Source organism: Heliangelus exortis, chromosome 12, assembly GCF_036169615.1.
Source record: "Heliangelus exortis chromosome 12, bHelExo1.hap1, whole genome shotgun sequence".
Lineage (NCBI taxonomy): Eukaryota > Metazoa > Chordata > Aves > Apodiformes > Trochilidae > Heliangelus > Heliangelus exortis.
This window is the reverse complement of record NC_092433.1, coordinates 14,408,721-14,426,345: the sequence shown is the minus strand read 5'-3', so window position 1 is coordinate 14,426,345 and position 17,625 is coordinate 14,408,721. Positions and strand designations below refer to the sequence as shown.

At 44.1% G+C, this 17,625-nt stretch overlaps 2 protein-coding genes across 3 annotated transcripts in view; both read right to left on the bottom strand.

The window, feature by feature from the left end:
• Window positions 1-2,175: 2,175 nt before the first annotated feature.
• On the bottom strand, window positions 2,176-4,702 carry SNTN (sentan, cilia apical structure protein). Its single transcript, XM_071756199.1, has 4 exons — window positions 4,485-4,702; window positions 3,862-3,896; window positions 2,954-3,093; window positions 2,176-2,452 (listed from the first exon to the last, which is right to left on the bottom strand). Exons 1-4 carry the CDS (start codon window positions 4,592-4,594, stop codon window positions 2,294-2,296), a joined length of 444 nt encoding a protein of 147 aa, XP_071612300.1. The 5' UTR covers window positions 4,595-4,702; the 3' UTR covers window positions 2,176-2,293.
• Window positions 4,703-10,309: 5,607 nt separating this feature from the next.
• Window positions 10,310-17,625, bottom strand: part of SYNPR (synaptoporin) — a 102,027-nt gene continuing 94,711 nt past the window's right edge. For both annotated transcript variants that reach the window (XM_071756198.1, XM_071756197.1), the window contains 2 exons: window positions 12,799-12,990; window positions 10,310-12,084 (listed from right to left, as the gene is read on the bottom strand). In XM_071756198.1, the coding sequence (XP_071612299.1) occupies window positions 11,818-12,084; window positions 12,799-12,990 (459 nt within the window). In that variant the 3' untranslated portion in view covers window positions 10,310-11,817. The remainder of the gene's footprint in view (window positions 12,085-12,798; window positions 12,991-17,625) is intronic.

Sequence of the window (17,625 nt, the reverse complement as noted above, 5' to 3'; positions counted from 1 at the left end):
ACATGTGCTGAGCAAAGAACTTGGTTTTTCCTGCACTTCTGAGTCTCTCCATCCCATTTGATTATCTTTGCTCTTGAGCTGCTCAGGAACTGCTTCTCACTTTGAATCTTCACTGTGCTCAAGGCCAGGGACTGTGGATGCTAACACACAACACACTAGCACAATAAAAAGGGGTTGCATGCAATGATATGACAGGGTGAACTGGTTTGAAAAAAAGGCTCTTAAGTCATTAATTCAAGTCATGCAAGATTATGGCAGAATTCAGCAATAACAGAAACTGTGTTAGGGCCTTAGCGATTTCAAAGAACTCTTTCTAATTGGCTTCACAATATTGTTCCTTTTGGCTCTTTGTTGTAACAGGGATATTAGGAAATGTGTGCTTTCAAAGCCACCAGTGGCTCCAAAAAAAGCTTTTCAGGGCTGTGCAGTGTTTTCTTTATTTCAGTAATGGGAAGAGCCTTTTAGGGACTCTCTTAATCTTTCTGCCCCAAAAGAGGAGTACCAGCTGATTTTTTTTTAAGTTTTCACGGATCTTCTGCCTGAGCAAAAACCAAGGAGATGGGGGAAGAGACTGAGCAACATGAGGAGCACATTATCAATATGAAGCTGTGAGATCTGCAGGGATGAGGTCACCAGATGAAGTCTTCGTTTTGATCTGGGTTTCTTGGTTAAGGTCTGCTTCTTCAGAGGACAAAAGCCCAGAACTGATGGTTTTCAAGAAAGGATTTTCCCTCCTCTTCCATCTCTGTGCTCCCATATCCCATCTGGAAGATCTGGCATGCACCTGATAGGAGCAGCCATCCTCACTTCATGGGTCACTGGTGCCTCAGGGGGAGGTGGATGGGAGGGACATCTCCATGAGCAAACAAATGGACAGAAATGGCTGCTTGCTGCTTTTGTCCCTTCTTGCTGCAGGTTTGACACTGCTTATTCTTGCAGCCCACCATCAGAGTGAGAGACCTGTCTAAATGCAATTTTTTATTTGTAGAAAGACCATTTGTGAATGTTTGGCCTTCAGGTCAGGCCAGGTCCTGGCTGAGGATCAAACCCCACAGAGCAACACCTTACCTGCTGAGCTTCTTTTCAAAACCCACCACATCCATTTGCATTTCTTCTTTCAGCTCCATCCCATATCACACAGCCACAGTGTGTTAAATCATTCTTGTCTTCCTTCCATCAAGGAAGGAGAGAAAATGGAAGCAGCTGCAATGTTTTGCTGGCTTACTCATCTTAAACAGTCTTGGCAGGGGCTTGTTAAATTTTCACAGAAGATACTCAGGTCCTGGGGTGTGAAGGCACTTTTTGCACCCCAAAAGGGTGTCACAGTGGGTTAAATGTTGGCTCTGAGACAGGACCTTATAGGTAGGAATCCAAACAAAGATTAGGATGACAAGAACATAATGCTGAGTCTCTGGACCTAACCAAGCCCATGGCAGGTAGCCAGCATCACTCAGCTCCAACACAAGCACATCATTGGCCACCCTTTTTTCCCCACCATCCTCAGGCTGGCCCACATCTTAGCTTATCTGGTTTCTCCTCTTCACAGTCTCATGAAACAGCAGACTCAGGTGACTGAGATATTTAACTAAATCACCCCTTTGGTGACACAAGCTCAGCACTGCCAAAGATGCATTGCAAATGCTGAGCTTGAAATTGCTTCCATAGTGATCACTCATTGAACAGGTCAGCTGGAGGAGGAAATAAAAATAAAAATAAATAAATGCTCTTTTCAGAAGAGTTAATGGTGGCTTGGAAACCACACAGACCAAAGCCAATGTTTACCAAAGGCTGCAACAGATTTTGCAGTTGCTGCCAATTGTGAAACCCATCACTGGTATCACTCTGCTTGGGGCTGAAGCACCCTGGGGGAACTGGGAGAGTCCTGGGAAGCCAATTGGCCATGGTACACATGCTGCTGCCCCAAAGGGAGATGGGGATGCTGCTGCAAGAGCATGCAGCCCCTTCATCCCCCTCCAATGGTGTGGAAAATGATGGTGAGGTTTGGGAAAGTGTGGGCTGCTTTCCCTGCGCGGGCTGGGGGCTGCACCAGGCTGTTAACTGGTGTTGGGACATGCCAAAAGCCTGTCCAGATTGTACCTTCCAGAAGCACCTACCCAGCTGACTTGAGGCCATGAGCACCCACATTTCACTCCATGGACTGCTCCTACCCAGGAGGGAGTTCAACCAGGTTTTATTGCATTTAAAGGGGAACAGCACAGGGTACCCAGGTGGTCAGTGTTATCTCCTGCTTTCCATATAAAGTGCCAGGTGGTTTCTTCTCGTAAAGCACTGATCATTTTGTAGTTTTCACATTTTTGATCTCCTGCAGCAGGTCAGACATTAGAGTGAGGCTGACTAACAAGATCATGAAATCTTCAAAATCAATTTTGTTCTCAGACTCCTCATCCAGGGCAGACACTATTTCCCGGTATTTTGGTTTGTTTTCTTGCCCCTGTGGAGAATTTTAAATGAGAAAAAAAAAAGTTTAAGCACAACGTTCCTTCCTTATGGTACCATAAGAAAGACACCAAAGTAAAAAATAATGTATTTTCTATCTTATTTAGCTTTTTATGTCCACATTCATATCAGTTTTTCTTATGTTATCAAGAAAGTCAAAATCTTCATTAACACAGTCTCCTGTTCTTGTCTGAGGATTTGTTGTTTGGGGTTTGGTTTTTTTTTGCAATGTCCCTAATTTCTTAAAAAAACTCAACCAAACACCCGGGACTGTCAACAGTGATTTATTGCTGTCTCTGCTCCCTCAGCCCTGAGTTAGACACAGAATCCACATCAAGAACTAATTCACTGCAGATGTTTGTACCACATCTCTGAAGTCTCCCATGGGATTACTCCATGGACTGATGCCCATCCAGCTGCAGGACAGATCCCAGGTTGCTGTTCCTCAACCCAAAGCACCCAGCCCAGTGTCACCCCCTCACCCAGACCCCCTCACCTGTATGAAACGTCCAAACTGGGTTTGCAGAAGGGTTTTGGTTTCAGCTTTGCTGAGCTTGCCCTCGGGGTCAGCAGAGTTTTTATACACCAAAGCCACAGTAGCAAAAGCTTTTTCAAGGTCTGAGCCTTTTCCTAGAGCTAGCAGGGGGGAAAAGTTACCAGAAAAAGAGGCTTTTGAGGTATAATTGAAAGGAATCTGTCAGAACCATCCTGAGTGGGTGGAAATCTGTGTAGTTTCATTAAAGTTAATGAGACTGAAAGTGTTTATACCCACAGAGGACCTGGCCCAGATTTTATTTGGAGTGGGACAGCAACATACCTCATGTCCCATGGAAACACACCCCAAAAAGGAGCTTTCAATTGGAGCTGGGGCACACAGCAGCACTAACATAAGGGGATGTGTGAGACTCATCCTGGGCACCCAGGAAGGCCCTGCCACGGGGACAGGCCACACTGGCCATCTTTGGGATGCATTTGGATTCCCAGGATTGTTTATCAGGGGAGATGTGGCCAATCCTAGAGACCTGACTGAGCAGAAATGTCCATGTCTAAGCATCAGCACTGCACTTCAACATTCTGATATACTTCTGATTTTGGCTGGAATATTTGGCTGGTTTCATCCCACCCACTCCTGCACCTCATCCCAAAGCCTGCAATCACACAGTCCTTAGTCACTACCAAGTACCACAGATATTGTGGGTTGTGATTTTTCATGGAAAGGCAAACAGGAGACAGAGATCAGTGGAGAAGCACATTGCACAGGGACCCACAAGACCCTCTTGTCTTGCCCCAGCTGAGGGTCTGCATGGTCCCTGATGCTCTGCTAAATCATCAGGATTTGCTGCACTGGGGCTCTGGCCTTGGAAGACCTGAACCCCTCAAGGGAGAAGAAATGGATCCCCTTACCTTTTATTGATGCCAGCTGCTTGGCTAGAGGGATGCTGGTAGTGAGAGAGAAGAGAGGCACAGTTATCACCTGGTGAATTGAGTGGAAATATATTTTTTTCCATGAGTGGCCTTGCTTATTTCCATTTCATTTAATCCCCAGGGAACTCAGGGCTTCCCAAGGGAGACACTTTCCTTCACAGCAGAAAAGAAAAATGGTCTTTACAAGCAATACACAAAACACAGCTCCTAATTCTTCACGTAAGCAAGCAGCCTAGGGTTGTTGTTAAATAACTTTGAGAGGACCATTGCAACATCCTTCAAGTCATTTCTTCAGCAGATGAAAGAGCTCCAGGAATTGTCTCAGTTTTAAGCCCATCTCCAGAGAAGTACAGAGGGATCTGCCACTCACCAGTGCTCCCAGTGTAGAGCAGACACCTGGCTTTATTTCTAGCAGGTCTCACAGCTGTGATAAATTTCCTATTAAAACTTAAAGCCTGCTTACTTCTGCTAAAGTGCTGGAAACTCATTAAAGGGCAGGCAATGCTCAGTGGAATTGATAGCTTGTGATAGAGACAAATACATCCAGATAATGAATTTCAAGACAAATGGCAGAACACCAGAGATACAAAGTGAGGACTTACCTCTTGGGCATGCCTGCTGCAGCTGATGGGCTTTTTTTGGTGGGAGCAGGAGCTGTCTGATTGACTGAGTACTGCTTGGTGCTGGGAACACTTGCTCTGCAGCCACACATCTTGTGGCCGGGGTGTTTGTGATCTCTAAGCAACTCCAGGAATAGCAAACAGGTGAACTCAATCTCTGCCCTGTGGAAGCAGCCTGCCTGCAGCTATGCCCTATCAATAATGTAAATGCTACCTGGGGCTCATGGAGCTGGCTTAGTGCTTGTGCCCAAAGCAGCCCCTGTGAGGCAGCACTGCTGGGTTAGCAAGTAGGCTGGCTTTTAATTTATGTGAGAATTTGGCAGAAACAAACCAAACCCACGGAGCCTGAATCTTCTCAGATCTGTGGGGATGCACCTTAGCATCAGGAACAACAAAGGTGCTGAACCCACCCAGCTATACCCATGATCATTTTACTGGGAAACTTTTTTTTTGTTGGGGCTAATTGTGACTTGCCCCAAGCTATAAAGAGAGTTGTTCCTATAGGTTGAGTCAGAAACCAAGTGTTCCCAAATGCCTTGACCCAGCATTTCTCCTGGGTGAGCACACTCCTGCTCGAATATTTATTCCCCTGGTGCAGTGCAAAGAGGAGATGTGTCCTTCCCAGCTGCCTGCAAAGCAGCATCCAGCTCTCAGCCTCTGGTTTCTAGCCCAATGGATGCTGCCTGCTTCCAAAAGCAGCAGGGAGCCATATGGCAGAGCAGTCACACGTTAGAGGAACTGGAAGGGCTCTGTTGAACTTTGTTATTTACTGGCATGGGTATCCCTATTAGAACAGCCTGTCAGGATGCCTGTCTCCTTTCTGCAGATCCTTTGCCTAGAGGTGTCTAGACAGGATAACTTTGACCTAAAAGACCAAATGGTTGTTTTAATCCCAGGGTGGTCTGTTAATAGACAGTGACTTCCACTACTTCATCCAGCTCATCATTTCCCATGAAAAGGATACACTACTGGTGTTCGAACTTACCCAGAATGAGACTTTATGTAACAGGACATGTAAAGGAGACTGCAACAGATGGCCTGGAGAATTAAAATGTTTTCCTCATTTAGTAGAAGCTAAATTACTGAAGGCTAATGAATAAGGATGTTCACCACCTTACTGTTCATGGATTTTAATTATCTTAAAAAGCATGGGAAAAGAGAACCTTTAATTTTCCATCTAAGAGTGTCATTACTCTAACAATTCGGAGCCTTTTTCTGAGAGGTTTAAGCTGTCTTAGATCTCTACTGCGTTCTTTAGGACTGGCTCATGAATAAAACAGAGCCTGTAATTGCAATGACGCAGCCAAAACACATATAATCAATGTTCATTATCCCATCAATTAACACACTAAAATTAAACAAGAATTTGGGCTTAGTGATCTGCCGTCAGCTAAAAAAAAAAAAAAAAAAAAGAAGTCTTGATCTCATGTTGAAATGATGGTTCCCTTTCACATCTGTTGAACCATTCAACAAGGCATGAAAAGCCTTACATCCTGGGTAATCCACAGAATGGGAATGTTTGGGCTTAGCATCCAAGGTAAAAATGAGAGTGAGAATCAGCCCCTGTTACATGTTTATCAGCTACAAGCAGTGTGTTCTGGGCTCTTTCCACCCGAGATCAGGTTTCAGTTCACAGCTTTTTTAAATCTACCGACTTTTGAGAGCCTGGCTCTAGAGCAGGGGATTTGCTTTGCTGGGGTATTAATGAGTTCAAGCAAGCCTGGGGTACATTATCCCTCTAGGATATTCTAATTAGTGTACCTAGGAGCATTAGAGCCTAGCAGATAAAGGGTGGCACGAGGATAACCCTTGCCTTTGCAGCTGATAAGCTTTGAAGACAGCAAGAATTTGGCTGTACATGCTGCTCAAGTATTCTGGTCAGCAAGGTGTGCAGGGAGCCAGGCCATCTGCTCTGTATCTATTTTGACACCCTCTATTTCTGTTTGAGATACCCAGGTGCTTTTATTGGTCACTTTTTTAGCGCTTTTCACACATTAGCAATATTGTCTGTACAAAACATGCAACCTGATATTAAAACTGCAAAAGCTCTACAGGCAGTTCACTTAAAATAACTGCTGAAAAAAAAAAAAAAAAAAAAAGCCCCGGTCGCCGCTTCACTTTTGGTATTTTCCCAGAGTTTTGCCCATCCTTTCCAAGTACTTTCTGCAAGAAGACTCGTGCTGTGAAATGACAGCTCCTTTGGCAATGGCCCCAGGGTGCTGGGTGGGTGCCCACACCAGGCAGGTGCAGCCCCAGGACAGAGGCACACAAATGGGATGTCAAAATCTCAAGGTGCATTCACACCACAAGCCATGTGGATTTAATTTCTTCAGCAAACCCTTTGGCTGCTGCAGGAGTGCACCCAGGGAGGTAATAGACCCTCTAATACCTGAAGAGGCTACAGGAGAGCTGGGGAGGGACTTCTCATGAGGGCCTGGAGTGATAGAATGAAGGATAGTGGCTTTCAACTCAAAAGAGGGGAGATTTAGGTTAGACATTAGGAAGAAATTCTTCACTATGAGGGTGGTGAGACACTTGCACAGGTTGCCCAGAGAAGCTGTCTGCTCCATACCTGGAAGTATCCAAGGCCAGGTTGGATGGGCTTTGGAGTAACTTGGTCTAATGGGTGGTGCCCCTGCCCATGGCAGAGGGTTGGAACTAGATGATCTTTAGGGTCCTTTCCAACCCAAACCATTCAATGATTCTTTGTGGCCAGGTTATGGTAAATTTTATCTTACATGATACCCACATTTTTTTTTCCAAAGAGCAAGACTTAATAGCCCCATGTTCCATCCTAGCCCAAAGCAGGACTGGCTGCCATGGCCTTATCCTGTATTCCTCTTCCTCCATCCCTTTTAATCAACCTCTTAACATGGGGAAACCTACCAGAAGCAGCAGGTCTAATGTGCTCACTATGGGGGGGCCTCCCAAAACCAGCCCCAAGTCATGGGGTGACTGTGTCCCTCTTGCCTGGGCCAGTCACTCAGCCTCACTGGGAAAGGATCTTCTCCTCATCTTCTGCACAATGGCATGCAAAGAGTAGATCCAACCCTGTGCAGGGTAATGGGGGATTTAAAGAGTCTTATTTAATAAGGACAGAGCACTGAAAATGGAAGCAAAGGAACTGGTAGCTAAATGCAACAAATTAAGCACCCTCCCCCCATCCTCTCTCTCAACTATTACAATTTCTGCCAAAATGATAAGATCTTCATGCTGAGGACGAGGGGACAATCATCACTAGATATTAATATTAAAATACAGAATATTGCCCCTGTTAGATAATTCCAGGAGGAAAAGTTTTTTGGGTTTCATAGAAGGAAGGAATAAAAAATACTCCTGGAAAAGAATAGGCAAGTCAGGGACAGCATAAGCTAAGTAGCCCGTCCTTTCACATATAAAAGCTGGCTTAAAACTAGGAGAGGACTTAATGCTTATGACATGATATGGCACATTATGAGAAGCACTTTCTCAGAAAAGGATGAAAAAGTCTGCAAAATTATGTACTTGGTAGCTCTTTGTCTGTCTGTAATGTGAAATGTGAAACTCAGAAGATAATGTCAGAAAATGAACTATAGATACCTGCAATGGGAGTTGTATGCCACTGTCTCTTTTATCAGCACATGAGAGTTTCAGCCAAGAATAATTCAGTACTAGATCCTGAATTGCTTATTCACATTGAGAGCATCTACAGATTGGAAATAATTAACCTAATCAGGTCAGGCAATTGCAATATGAATTCATGCAACAGGAGCACAAAATTTCTTCAAGCCCTGGCCGTAAGTGAGGCTCTGTTACAGGCATCTCAGTGGCCACAGAGAAGGAGATTGGATCTGATAAAGTATTACACAATAAAAAAAATACCCTGTCAAAGAAAGGCCTGGGCTAGATTTGCATCTAAACTCATCCTTGTCTCCTTGATGTGCTGGGGAAGGAGCAAAGGAGGCTGCAGAGCCCCTGGGTACCCACAGCCAGGCTCCCCAATCAGGGGATGCTGCTGCAGCTTGGCAATCTCCCTCCTTTCCCCACTCCAGGGGAGACCCTAACCCAGGTTGGGAGCATCCCTCTTCCTTGGCCTCTCAGGCACCCAGAGAGAAAGTCCTGAGCTTCCACCTCCCCTGCCAGACTCCCAGAGGTACCTGCTCCTCCTCCACAGCTCTGGGCTTGATAATGCAGCTACACTCCAGTCTCTGGCAGCTGAGAAATGGGCTATAAAGAGAAACACATGGGGAAACAGGAGGGACAGCACAGAAGATCAAGGAACATGTTTGGGTTTTTTGTTGGTTTTTTTTTTTTTTTTTTCAGAGACTGACCTAGTTATTTAACTAACTGGCAGAGAGACTCACTAATGATGAAGCAGGAAAGCAATCAGTCTGCCAGCAGCAGTTTCACAGAGGATATTCAGCTTTCCTTAGCTATTTGTCTTATGCCCAGGAAACATCAAATACAGTCTTTTTCATCTTGCTGCTCAACACTTAGCTCTACAGTCACTACTCCCAGTTCAAATAAACTTCCAGTTTTTCATCAGTTGCTAAAGGATGTGATAAAACCCAAATCCAGAGGAACACAGAGGAAACATTTTCTTACATAACACAGACCAGTGCACGCATCATCTTCCTTTCCACTTGTGCTGTTGCCAAGCTATGTTAATCTGAGAAGTTACAGATGAAAAGATTTTTTCACCCCTCCTAATTCCCAGTGAGGAATACAATCCCAAAGGATAACAACCAGCTCAGCTGCTCTGTTGGCAAGGAGGCATCAAACCTGAGATGTCTGGGTACATTGAAGTCTTTTGTGACTTCACTGCTTTTGCCAACTCTCCCACCAGCTCTGCCCTTCATGAGGAAACCTTAGGTTTGGAGTTCTGCAAATCATACCCAAAATAAGTCACTATCTTAATTCTGTTCCCAGACTTGTATTAGAAACTGCCCTTTCTCTAGGGACACCACCTCCTGAGGGTTTGAAAGTTGCAGTTCCTCCTGTGCTCATGTGGTTACAGAAAGAATTTCACTGTGTTTGAAATGCAGGAATCAACTTAAGCTAAACTCAAGTTTCATACTCTCAGCATTGGATGGAAAAGTTTGGAAATGGTACCCTGCTGATAAAGGTGGGAAAATCATGAGAAAGCAAGTGTACACAAACAGCTCTTGTCTGTTTCTAGTGGAGAGGCTTAGATGAGCCACTTGGGATACTCCTGATCAACTAATACAAACTAATTATTCAAAAAAGAAAAAAAAAAAAAAAAAAAAGGGGTGGGGGGAGGAAGACAAATAGGACTCCCCTGTCACTTAACACAAACAGATCGAACATTCTCCTGGCTTGCCTAAATCTAGCTTTTTCCAAACTTAAAAAAACCAAGAAACAGATGAACCGAAAGCCAAAACAAAATCTTTCACTGACCCAGCAAATTGTATTGTGCTCCCATTTGGAATACCAGGACATTTAGATATTCCAGTTTGTTCTTTCTACAGCTCAAATATGGCCATTCCATCAATCCACAGAACTGGGATGGTTAGCAGAGGACTGAGCTAGTCCTACTGATCAGTGGAAAGAGAGGTAAAGAGGCAGGCAGGTATTAAATTGCATGGTTTTAATTTGTTTTTTAAAAACTTGTGATACTGACCTTTAATGACAAGTGTCTGTAGAAGTGTCATAGTCCACTGTACATTAAAACAATCCTCATAAAAGTGCTGGAAAAGAGTAAGAATATGACCAATAAGGTCAAGCACAGGAACTGTTATTTAGCTTTAGTAATTACCTTAGTTATTTTGCAGTGACTTCTTAATATTAACATACTCTGAAAACATGCATTGTATGCAATAACTTTATTAGGGTCAAATAGATATCACAATATAGATTCATCCACCGAGTAGCCATAAATTGGTTACAACAATCATAGAAGAGACTAAGCTGTTTTAAGCTAAGATGCTTTCAACATTACAGCTCATACAATAAGATTATATAATGATACACTTTTGATTTAGAAATGCAGATGATCAGTTTGGTTAGTATATTGTGCTTCAGGCTTTCATTTGTATCAACACATCCCATATGCTGTAACGAGGAAGGGCTGAATTTCCCAGGGAGAAATCCAAAGAGGCTACAAGTCTGGCTCTGGCTATTTTAGGACGAGTTCCTCTGAGCCTGGGTTATTTGGTCAATCCAGTTACATTCTCCAGTAGCACCAAGCTAGTGCTCAGAGCAGCAACAGAACAGAGGGCTATCTAACAATCTTGAAACTACACAGCTGGAAAGGTTTTCTTAGTGTAAGAGGGTATAAAGGAATAATTATGCTTTATAAGGACACAACAATACATGTGCTTCTCATGTTTTGCTGTATTAAGCCACAGGGCATTTTCTCGTGGTTTTGGATACTGATATCTGCACCTCTGTTATCTTAGTTAAATAAATACCTTTGTAAACATATAACACAGTTACTTGGTCCTTAATTTTCCACAGCTCACATTAAAAGATTCACAAAACATCCATAGAAATAGTGATTTATAGAATGGATACTTAGCTGAGTTAAATGGAATAAACATCGGTCAGGTACCATATATACTACTGAATGCCATTTCAAGGAAAAACATTTGTTACAAAGCATTCAGAACTTGGGTAAGCCATATATTCAACTCTGCAAAATATATAAAAGATGCATACTTCTTTTAAACAGACAGTTAACAAAATGTAGTGGCAGAACTTGAGAAATTGCATTTACACAGTCCAGACATTTGGTAGTATGAAACTGCTTATCCATGCACTAAGTTACAGATGAGTTGGTTAACTGAAATAATAGTAAAATCCATTGAAAGAAAAATGTAGAGCCCAAAACAAATGCTCTGAAGAGTCACAGGCAGTTTTGAAAATTTAGGTGCAATGTTACATGCACGGATATACAGAATAATCTGTAGAAATAATAGTAAAACACTTTTTTTTGTTCACCAAAATGCAGAAGGAAATTCAGTTATATGATGCATATTAAATACTACAGACTTGAGGCTACAAAATGCTTCTACCATCTTAACACATACAAAACTACCATAAAGTTATCTCTACAGTACATACTACAACACTGACTCCAGGTCACCACCTGCGACGAGCACGTTACCTGTATCCAGCTAGTCAGGGGAAAAAAGGGCCAACTCAAGCCCACCTCCCACCTGGTCTCAGGAAGCAGGCTTAGATCTTCAATTGACATTAAACACTGTGTTGTAGTATTAATTTATGTAAAAACCCTTAAAAACCTGGTGCCACTGAAACTTGAGACCTGTTAAATTCTCTACGTGTGAGGGATGCAAGAGCTTGTGCTGCACGAACCCTACATTTGATTAGCGAAGGAGGTTGGCCCACTCTGGCCATAGCTCTGGGACTGGCCATATTCATCCACCTGGCCATAGGAGCCTGGCTGGTTGTAGCCACCAGTTGGCCCATAGCTGTCTTGGTTGTAGCCACCTTGGTTGTAGCCACTGGGTTGCTTCTCCATGGAGTCCGGAGGGTGCCGCTGGGCTGAGGAATGCCAACCCGTCTCCTTAAACACAAACCAAATGTTGCCTGCCCAGAGGATAAAGTTCAAGTAGCCGAAGACCTGGGTGGGGAGAAGAGGAGCTCGTCATACAGAAGCCACAGTCTCACAGCCCAGCCTAAGGTTATGGACCCTGCATGCTGCCTGGATAAGTCAAAGCTGCTCCCAGTCCAACCTCCTTCCCCAAACTTTCTCAGCTCTGGAGAAAAATCCCACATTCACCACCGTGAGCTGTAGCTTACAGGTGTCTGTTTTCCTTTTTGTTTCCGAAAAAAAGGTTGAGTTTTTTAGGCCAAAATGATTTTTTTGTTGTTTGCTTGAAAACATAATCTAGTGTAAAGAAAGTGTGGAAAGCTAAAATCAAAAGAAAATAATTAAAAAGAGAGATATTAATTGGTCTACTGCCCTGGAGAGGGTTTGTTTTTTTTAAATAGTCAAAACAAAGCAAAAACCTGGAGACAAATTCTCTGTTGCTCTTTTTGAGGCCTTCTAAAGGAACCTGCAAAGCACAAAATTTTTTCTCTCTAAAGGAGTGCCCAGGCTCCTTTCCAAAAGCATGGCAGGAGCAAGTGAAAAGCAGACAGGCTCTGGGCAAACACCTTGCTTCCCCTCTTTCTCAACCCCACACCTTCATCCTGCTGCTGCATGACTGTCCTTCCAATTAAATCATTTCAACTAATTGGTTCTCCCCAGCCAATTTAGGTCAATAGGTGGGTAAAAGAGATGAAAAGAGGTTTGCCAAGGTAAGGGTGAAAAGTAGCAATAAAAGTCACTCACAACCGAAGTGTTGAGGCTTGACATAACAGGGCTGCGAACAGGCAAGCATTTGTTGGACTGATGTTTGCAGGCAGACATCAGTAATAGCACTTCATCAGGGTCAGTTGCAATCTTTACATCTGACAGTCCTTTAGCCCAAGCAGATGAGCTCACTAGCCACAAGAATGAGAAGACCACTGTCACAATGAAATCCTAAAAGACAAATTAGTTAGAAGCATTATGCTGCTGCGTCCATTGGGAAAAAAAAAAAAAAAAAAAAAAAAGTTATTTAAAATCACCAGAAAACTGAAAGCCTGCTTCAGAGGAGAGAAAGAACAAGAGCCTGTTATTTCATGGAAGGTTGTGATTACTGCCATCATCTACAGAGCTAATTTTCAGAAGTGCCTAACAGGGCAGAGCCCTTCAGCTGCCATTGGAATGTCCTACTCTGAGGCCAGATTCCCAAGAGTGTGTGGCTGGTGCCCAGGAAATCTGTGGCTGCCTTGGAAATCTGGCCATTCATGGCACCTGGATGATGAATTGGGATGGATAAAAAACCATACAGATGCCTGTAAAGAGCTGGGCCCTCTCCCCCGGTGCTCCTACAGACAGCTGGGGTGGGTGTCCTGCAGGAAACGTTTCCATTTGTGTCAGCATCTCCAGAAGAACCTGAAACAGGCTAATCCCCAGCTACCAGATGAGGACTGAGGACTTTTCTCACCAGCTACAGGTAAGGTCAAATATCCTTGCTCTGCATGAGCTGTGCAGCCACTGACTACCATGAGTGAACAAGTATACAGCACGACTTGCCAAGCAGAGACTCCTCAGCCCCTCTCTGTCCTGGGAAAGCATTTACTCCTAAATCTAATCTACGTGAAGACAGGGTAGAAGGGCTGGTGGTCCCTCTTGGACCCACTGCCTCCCTGCAGCTCCATTCTGAACCACTCTGCTCACTTTTCCCTCGAAATACTCTCAGGAGCACGCACAGGCATAAACTTCTCCTTGTCTTAGCCAGAACAAGTGGCCAAGTGACACTGTTGTTGTGTGGGTTTGGGGGGAAAGGAGGGAGGAGGTGTGATTTTTCAAGCTTTCTTGTGTCTTGCTAAAACAGAAGAGCCTTTCTGCTGTCATATTTCATCCCATCTGTCAACCCACAACAGATGGCAGAGGTGCCAAAGTCTAACGTACCACTAACAGCATCGCTGCGTCTCGATATCCCACCTCCCGAGGGGGCTGCTTCCCCTTCCCTCTGACAAAGTAAAGGTGTACATGGAAGGAGGAGAAAATGTTCATTAAGAACGTGGCATTTCAGGTTGCTATCCAAAGCACTAAGTGATCCCTGCAAAACATCATTCTCCTCTTCTCCAAGCACATCTGACATCTGGGGAAGGAGCTCCCCACGGCACTGCAGGACAGAGGACACGAGCTTCATCCATGACGGAAGATGCACCGGTCAATAAAGCAGCTGCACAAGTGACCCATGAACAAAGCATTTCTCTGCTCAGGCAGATGGGATTGAATTAACTGTGCTTGGATGCTTTCCCAAAGGATACATCCTTCTCTTCTAACAGTGCCACAATTTGTTTTCTGCAAGCCCGTGTCTGCCGCCGAGCTTTGAGTTCATCTGACCTCTCTTCATGCTGGCCAAATGGGCCCCCTCGAAGAGCATGAAGCCCAGGAGCTGACAACTATCTTAACACCCAGAGAAACTCTGGATAGGCAGAGGCATATAGCCCAGAGGAGTTTTTCTTCTCAGGGAGATTCCCAGCAAAAGAAATTATTGCATCTTACATGCCTTAGCAGTGACTGAATGAGAAACAGACTGCAAGAGGCAACAGTTCAATTGCAAACATTTCCTAAACATTCCAGCTGGTAGAAACACCTGATACTCACTGAACTATGGATTATGATGGGGTAGGTCTCTATTTGCTCTGTTATTTTATATGTTTACATTTTACATGTTACCTGCCTGGATGCCAAAGCCTCCAGATAGGTTCTGATTGACACAAGAGATGGAGACACACCAGAGTTCTGGGGAACACATCTTTTAAGTGCCAAGGAATTCTCTCTCAGTACCACCCCACCATCACATTTCACAAGCTAAATCAAGCTTTGCAATCAACGTGTTGGCAATAACCATAAAATAAATGACTAACAGCAGGTAGAAGTTTGAAGCCAACAGAGACAAATTGACCAAAACTAAGAGAATGTAGGATTTTCAGCTTGCTAAAAAACAGGGAAGTTTTAAAAACAAGCAGAGTTCTTCAAGCAGGTGACAGTAGCAGGGGTCCAGACCTGCTGTGGAGTTTGCAGGGCCTGACTCCATGTTAATGAACCATTTGACAGCTCATGGCACAAATTACCACAATCTACATGAATACCTCCCTCTATCTGCTAGCAGCTTGTGTCTTGGGCTAAGAAGTACTGCTAGGAACATCCAGAACCACTGTGTCCCTGGGGAGTGGATCCCAAAGGGACTAAGTATTTCATGTTATATCTCAGGTCTTGCCTTCTCCATCTTACTCCATCCTCCAGCCTTCTGCTGGCTTCCTCTGCTCCCCTGCACTAGGGTGTCCATGCAAGGCCAAACCTGCCCAATCCTTCCCTCTTTGCCACCACTTCTCCTATTTGAGGTGGGAATCAGAGCCTTGGGGAAATCCATGGAAAGGGTCCCCACTCCTGGGAGAAGGGGGTGCTGGGATCAGCATTGGCAGCCCTTTTATACAGGAACTCCCCAAAACTCACTGAGAAGTCCAAGCCAAAAGGGAAAGGTCACCCAGGAGGACTTGGAGAAGAAACCAGCCATCCCTCCACCACCAAGAGGACGTGATGGCTCCCAGAAATACTCTGCAAGATAACATCTTGTCAAGAAGACAGAAAAGCTAATGAAATACAGGGAATTTTTCAGTGGGTGCTCTCAGACCAAGGCTACATGGCCAGACTCAGGCTCTTGCAGGATTTCTTCTGTCTCTGTGCTGTGCAAGGAGCAAAATACGTGACAAGAGCAAAACCTGCATCTTCCTATTTATTTTGAATCTTTGCTAACCTTCAGCTTTGGCTGGAACTTGAACCTCTCTTGTTTTCAAGTGGGTTTGGATTTCTGGCTGAACATTTTCACAGCTCTGGGTGGAACAGAGTTACAAGATAATGACATGCTGAAAATAAAAGTGAATTTCAAGCTAAGCTGTTCTTTGGCTTAATGTTTATCTGGGGAGTTTCTCCTTGGTAATTAAAGGCAGAGCATCTGCATACTAAAACAAATCTTGCATCTAAATGCTTAATAGCATCATAGCATGGGTGAATTTTTTTGTTGTTGTTGTTTAGAACAAAGTAAATTTTTTTGTTGATCTCTTGAAATGGTGTCTACAGACCTCTTCAGTGTGTATTGTACAGTTACACTAAACTCCTAATTACAAAGTTTCTCTCTCAGATCTCAGCTGAGATACTTTGGTCTGCCTACAGGTGCCTTTGGGAAGGAGGCAAAATAGGAACATGTAGAAAAAAATTGAGAACAATATTTCAAATGTGCTCAATATCCAAGAAAGGAGTTTTCAAGAGCCTGAAGTATGTGTAACTGAAAAAAAAAAACTAACAAAAAAACTTGCTGCTTCTTTCAAGTTGAAACTTACTGAGTTTGCCAGAAGTGCCTACTTGGAACAATTATATATATATATATATGTTTTAGAACAGAATCGTGAATGTGCCTTTCCTTTTCACACCAACTGAAACATTTCTCCTTGCTATCAAGCTGTGGCTTTTGCAAAATGCAAAACATCTTTGGAAGGACAGTAGCTGAAGTCTCCTGAGCAGCTTCCACTACCCCAGTGCCCAGCACCATCTCACCCAGCCAAAAGCATCTGCAGAAGCTTCTTGTTCACCGGAGATGGGTTCCACCCACTCTGAGCTGGCTGGTGGCTTCAGCAACCCCCAGAGCACTGCCACACGTGTCCCTGCACTCTCCCTGCTCTCATTCCCAGACTACATGGCACAATTTTGGAGGACAGCCCTGGGTGTTTCTATTTGGAAACACGCCAGACCTCAGCTCTGGCCTGGTTGGAGGGCACCTGGCAGCCTTGCCATGCTTACATTAACTCCTCTCTTGCTGAACATCAATTGCTGGACCTGTAACTGGCTTCCATGCAGGGCTCTCAGTGCCTTTCTGCAACCAAAGGCACAAAACCTTTTCATCTGATGATGAAATTGTACATTTTGTACTCTCTGCACATTTAGAGCACAGAAGGGAACAGCTCCTCTAACACTGAAACCTACAAACCCTCCCAGCAGAGCCTGTCCAGCCCAGCACTGCCAACAGGTTTCATGCACAGCCACAGAGAACAGAGAGGGATTTCTTTACCCCAGGAGGGGCAAACTGCTCAAAGGATTGGCTTTTGCAGTCACAATCGACCTAAAAATTTAAGAACCACCCTACTGAGAGCCATAGTTCCACCCTCAGCCCAGGAAAGCAGCCAACAGCAGGTTGCTGCAGGCACCAAACTCCTTCCTATGGTGGCATTTTAGCTCTTTTTTTTTTTGGTTTGAACAAGGTACCACTCCAGATCTTCTGCAGAATGAAGCTCTGAGTGAATTACATGCTTCTTGCAGCATTGTATGGCCTTTGCAAGCTTGTTTCTGGCAGGGAGGTGTGGAGCCCCTTGGGAGGAACCAGCCTGTACAGGGAGGTCACAGTAGTTAATGTTTCAAAAAGATGACAAAAGCAGGCTGAAACAGCTCTTTGAAATGCAAAGAATTGTTCAGGTTATCAATAATTTTGCTTCGGAAAGGATTCAGCCAGGTTGTTTTTTTTTTTTTACAGATGGCTCTTTATTCTTTTCCTATCTTCTAGAAAGC

What these genes read in the sequence shown, in the direction of transcription:
- SNTN (XM_071756199.1), bottom strand. Translation starts at nt 4,594, where the DNA reads ATGTGTGGCTGCAGAGCAAGTGTTCCCAGCACCAAGCAGTACTCAGTC. An exon ending in GCAGCTGGCATCAATAAAAG is followed by an intron (nt 3,094 to 3,861) that starts GTAAGGGGATCC and finishes CCCCCCTGCTAG; the next exon opens with CTCTAGGAAAAGGCTCAGAC. An exon ending in AGTTTGGACGTTTCATACAG is followed by an intron (nt 2,453 to 2,953) that starts GTGAGGGGGTCT and finishes AATTCTCCACAG; the next exon opens with GGGCAAGAAAACAAACCAAA.